This window comes from Anoplophora glabripennis, unplaced genomic scaffold (genome assembly GCF_000390285.2).
Source record: "Anoplophora glabripennis isolate ALB-LARVAE unplaced genomic scaffold, Agla_2.0 scaffold4080, whole genome shotgun sequence".
Taxonomy (NCBI): domain Eukaryota; kingdom Metazoa; phylum Arthropoda; class Insecta; order Coleoptera; family Cerambycidae; genus Anoplophora; species Anoplophora glabripennis.
In genome coordinates this window covers 980-6,894 of record NW_019420153.1, presented here as the reverse complement: position 1 = coordinate 6,894, position 5,915 = coordinate 980, and the positions used below count along the sequence as shown (strand labels likewise).

Here is a 5,915-nt window from a genome sequence, read left to right as displayed (position 1 = left end):
TGCAGAATGAAGTTAAATGCGACGTTAGAATTTAAGTCCACATGTCTGAATACCGATAACACAATTGCTCCTTATGTGGATAGCGAAAAAATGTTGCAGCCCGACCTAAGAGAAGTGTACGTGCTTGAAAAGAAAAGTGAATTAGTTTGCAGTCAGCAAATATGTCCATTGTGTATGCACCCAGTAGAAAGTGAGTTTAGGTGCATACGTGAAGTGGAACTTGAAGCTATTGAGAAATTGGCTCCTGAAATGGTATGAACGATATTAAATACTTGCATATTTTGTAATTTAACAAAATTGCTTTGTAGAATATAAATATCATCAAAGATCCCGTTGTATGTAAGCCATGCTTGGATTCTCTGTGTACTCACAACAGTTTCCTAAAAGATTGCTTAGAGGTAGAGGAAAAAATTGAGAGTTGTTTTGTTGTTTCTTCAGCTACAGAAAATCAAATGGATACGTCTTCACTTGATTTATTGGTTAAGACTGAAAACTTGGACAGAGAATTCGATAGTAACGAGATGGAAATGTCCATCAAAGCTGAAAGTATCGACATAAAATCAGAAGATGAGGAAAGGAGGTAAGAGAAGACTATTTCAATATTAATTTAAAAAATAGCAGCCCGTGATTCTGATACTTCGTGAATATGAACCGTCTGACAATAAGCTAACAAATTATGAGATTATGTTGGTAAACAGTCATCAAGAGTTAGGAATTATTAGGAAACAATGTAAGATCATTATAAAACAATTAGTACGGCTTTAAATCAGATACGGGTACAAAGAACGCTATACTAAATTGCATTCATTCAATGAATTTTTTTTACTTTGGGTAGAAATCGTAATTTTCTTGGAACGAAAATCATAGACCTCTCACTGACAACGAAACTACCCCAACCTGAACACTCCGATATACAAGATTTTTATATGTGTTGTAGAACACTAAAAATTAAGATTTTTTTTTTGCGAAAAAACGGGGTGAAATCCATCCTCAAACTTCGCCCCGCAAAACAGTTTTTCCTAAATATCTGGGTTCTAATCAATATTTTAGAATGAAACAAAATGGAAAATACTTCTTATAAAAAAACAAATGTTTCACACCTCATTCCATGTTTGCGGGTTGCTACCTTTATTTTTTANAACGGTATCGAAGGTACAAATTTTTAAACAATCAAGAGTTCGGTTTACAAATTATTGCAAAAAAATGTAAGATCTTTATGAAACAATCAGTATGGCTTTAAATCGGATATTGATTGGATATTGAAGAATTTTGTACTAGATTTAATTCCTTCATTAAATATTTTTAACATCGGGCAAAAATTGCAATTTATAATTAGAGCTTATTTAAGCAGATTGCAAGAAGAAAGCCAATTTGGGCGTATTTGTACACACTGCCAACGTTCTGTACATCTCTAATTTTCAATTTTCTCGATTCACTCTTCAAACAAGCAGTAAGCTTGTTATATTTTCCAATATCTATATTTTTGTAGACCTTTATAGTAGCCTTCAACATCAAATACTTCGACCACATAGATGAAATTGCATATTTTTTCTTCAAATTTAAAAAATACGGTAGCATGACTTTTTCAATTATAGTCATTACTCTCCATTTTTTCGTAATGTTCCCTGGTTCTTGAGCTTCTTCAAACAGGAACACAATTACTTTCTTGCATTTTTACCAATTTCAGATAGAACTATTTATTAAATAATTGATAATAAACAAAGTGCCATAGCAAACAGTAGGTATAACAAAACCTACCACGTTTCATTGAGTACGTACAGTAGTAAGAAATATCAAGTTGTGCGAATATTTTTTTTATTAAATTCCAATAATTCCGACTTCACAAATATGATTGTGATGTGATTACGGATAAAGCGTTGTATTGCATTTGTGTTTTAATTGCCTTGTATCCACTTAAGAATATTAAATGCTCAAACTACGTTCTCACGTGATACAATAAATAACTTATTATCTGTTTCTGACATTTTGTTTATGGATTTATTGTATGATTTTGTACATAGCTATTAAAGTTATAAGTAATTAGTGGACTGTAAAAATTTTATAATAGTCAAAGTATAGTAAGGGATGTCGAGCAAACTCGGATTCAACTCACCATGGAGCAAGCGATTGTACAAAAAAACAAACGGAGGGGGTATTTAATGGAAAACAAAATTTAAATTAACAAGAACTTATAGAATATAAAAAATTAAGAAACCATAACAGTAGCCTTATATGCGTTTTTTGATAATTAAATTAATTATTAAAGATCTGAATCGATTAGATTTTACGTTTTGCTTAAATTGACGAGTATTCTTATCGTGGCATTACTTAAGGAGGTTTATCAGATTTGTAATTGACAAACAAATATTCATAAAAAAATAATATAAGCTTATTAATATGAAGAAAATCCTCAAACAAAATTGTGACTAGTTTGGATACCTAAGAGACGACATATTAATAAAATAATTTTTCACGATTTAGTACGAAGTCTTATGAGAATGCAGATTTTTTTGGTCTTTCCACTTTCACAGCAACTTGTATAAATAGGAAACCGATATCTAAGGAATCGTATGACAGCTTGTAGAAATCGATTAGGTACTTGTAAGATACATAATTTATAATAATTCTCCTTCAAACTGCTGTCGTTGACTAGCTTATCCTCCATATGCGTGATAGCGGCAGCGCCGCGGTCTCGATGTAGGGTATTATTTGAAATTTGCAGGTGTCTAAGCAAACAGAATGATCGAATGCGAGCGAGCCAGCCAAGTGCAACGTTGACGAATTTAAAGGCTTACTACTTTAGTCGCTAGCGAATCTACAGAAACTCTCGTTAGACTTTAGATGTACCTCCGTATCCAATAAACCTCCTTAATATTAGAATATTGTTGTGTGTGCCTTTCAAAATTTCTACCTTTTATCGTAAGGGGTGAGGAGAAGGATAATTCAAAATCCTTCCGGTTTTAATAGGTTTAAAAAGTGCAGTGGTTCTTCCCGTTGTTATGTCGTAGCAAATGTACCTGGTAGCTGCCTGTGCTAACTACAGACTTACCTTGCCAAAATGTCACAACTGATTGATCTGGATTTCTCATTAATTATTATTAAAATTCTTTATTATTCTTATTAAAAAACAAAATGCCTTGTCTTCAACTTTATGCATTCTTATTACACTAGGTTTGTTTCTGCAGCAGTTTCAAACGGTTTCCAATCGTCAGAAGCATGCGCAGATAAAAATTAGCATTTCTGCAGAACAATTTCTCAAACTGTAACTGCCAGTTTAGTGTTCGTTCAGAATTTTCAAACTGTCACGAAACCGTTGCCGATAGTTATATCAGTTGGAGATTATTTTCCAAACTACTAATCTGACGCATGCGTATTGCGAATAACCGTAAAAGATTGTTTTCTGTGTTGTGTTTTAACCACAGATGTCACGGAACATTTAACGACCATAGAAAATATAGTACTTAACGACTATATTTCTATGTTAACGACTTAACCTCTTCCACTATTTTGATTTTATTCGATTTTATTAATTATTTCTGCTGTAACCTGTAACGTTTCTGTTGTTCCTGTTGTTAGTCGTTTATTACTGTTTGTAGCTGATTCTGCCTTATAATGTAAGTATTGGCATGTGTACTTATACATTTAAAAAATATTTTCATTTATACAGTTAATTAAAATGTATTTGTGTTTTTTGTAGACGTCGGATATAAGTAGCTCGAGCTCAAGTACCTCTTATGAAAACGAATTTACTGAAGAGGATTTAATTAGTAGTGACGATGAGGATCTCCTTGTGGAGGAAAGGGAGAGACCAAAAAATCAAAATTTTGTCCAGATTATTGTTCCACAATTCAACAATACAGAATTCATCGAACACTTTCGAGTGAGTAGAATAGTTTCTGAACAGATTTCGAATCGCTTTGCAAATTCGGAGTATTTTACGTACCAGTCTGGAGGAAATGGAAAGCTGGATTCATATTATCACGTGTTGATTTATTTATGGTTTATAGGACATCAAACTGCTTCATTTCGAGATGTTGCAGACAGATTCAATATAAGCATTAGCACATTGCATAAGATAATACGAAAAATGACACATTTTCTAAGTAATTTATCACATGAAGTTATAACATGGCCATCAAATGCTGAGAAAATAGAGATAGAACATTATTTTCGAACGAAAGGGTTTCCTGGTGTTATAGGCGCAATCGATGGATCCCATGTCAAAATAGACAAACCAACAAATGACCCCGATTCTTACTTAAACAGGAAACACTTTTTTTCCATTCAGGTAAAAAATACAATTTTGCTGATTCCTTATACATTTGTGAATGTAAAAATTTAGTTTCAGGTAGTATGTGATCATCGGAGAAAAATAAGAGATATCTTTGTTGGTTTTCCAGGATCTGTACATGACAGCAGGGTATTTAGGGCATCACCTCTATCAGGGAGCCTGCCTGATAAATGCGGTCCTTTCTTTATAATAGGAGATAGTGGCTACCCCTGTCTACCTAATTTATTAACACCATTCAAAGATTTTGGTAATCTGACAAGAAGGCAACAACATTATAACCTAACATTGTCACAAAATAGGTATCTAGTGGAACACTGCATAGGTATTTTAAAACAAAAATTCAGGCAGTTATACCATGTTAAATTGAGAAGTATACCTGAAATCACACATTTCATCAGAGCATGCTGCGTTGTACATAATTTATGCTTAGATGACGATTTTCCTGATGATGCATTAAATTTAACATTCCAAAGGAATATAGAAGCTGTGTATGAGCACGAGAGGGAGAATGAGGGAAACGAAAATAGAGATGACGTGACTGGCATACAACGAAGAAGGAATGTTATGAATATGTTACCACTATAAATATTTTTGTGTAAAGAATATTTTTCTTATTAAACAGTAATCAAAGTTTTTGTTTTTCATTTAACAAATCCACTAGTATATGTTTCTAAGATTTTAAAGGTTTACTTTGGCTATTAGTTTATATTTGTTTTACACTACAATATGCACAATGAATTGTATTGAAAGTTAGGAAGAATATTACCAATCAATCTTAAATGTTCGTATTGGCAGTCTAGGTGACTGAAAACCCACTCGTACGAGTTTATACCTTAGAATCTTAAAACAGGTAGGATCATATGTTCTAAGGCTTATGTCAACACAGTGAAAGAGAACGTTTTTATTTAACCAATGAGTATATGAGTATTTAACCAATAAATATCTGACTCAATTAAAATTTACGGTAAGATAAAAAACATTTATTAAAATAAATAATAAAAACAACAGAAACCAAACATGTCTCTAGCATCTATAAACATAAAAAAATGTATAAGTTTATGTGGTTATATTTCATCAGGTAGTGTAATATTGTTCTGTACATTTAATTTTAATAACTTATTTCTCTCTTCAATTAAATCATTTTTCCTCTTTTTTTCGATATGTCTTTCATAACATGTAGTCTTTCTTTCTCTACTCCCAATTTTTCTCTCTGTATTTTTAACATTTCTTCATAATACTTCTGTTTATCTTGTCTTGTCAACTCTAAAACACTATTCTTTGCTTCTATTCTGCGACGCCGTAACCTTGGTGTCAAATTTTTACCCTTAGCTAATTGTGGCGATGGGGTAAGTCCAACAATACCACTAATAATCGTCTCATTTTCTTTATTTTTTTCAATAACGTCGCTCATTGTAGATGTTCCTTGGTCAGTGCAAATTTCATCTTGCTCACTGTCAACATTTACACTATTATTTGCAGGTTTTACTGTGTGGATAATAGTACTATCTAATAAAAGTTCTGGATGAATATTCCTCTTTTTGCCAAATATCTCTTGCAATTCTTTCTCATACATAAAGGTCTTTCGACCTCTGCCCGTTTTATTATTGTTGTCGATTATCTTTTT

General features: G+C 32.3%; 1 protein-coding gene across 1 annotated transcript; it reads left to right on the top strand.

Annotated features, from left to right (window-relative positions):
- Window positions 1–6: 6 nt before the first annotated feature.
- On the top strand, window positions 7–4,876 carry LOC111692844. The gene is made up of 5 exons (XM_023456968.1): window positions 7–252; window positions 309–580; window positions 755–776; window positions 3,698–4,288; window positions 4,343–4,876. The coding sequence occupies exons 1-5, from the start codon at window positions 7–9 to the stop codon at window positions 4,874–4,876; spliced, it is 1,665 nt and encodes a 554-aa protein (XP_023312736.1).
- Window positions 4,877–5,915: the final 1,039 nt, after the last annotated feature.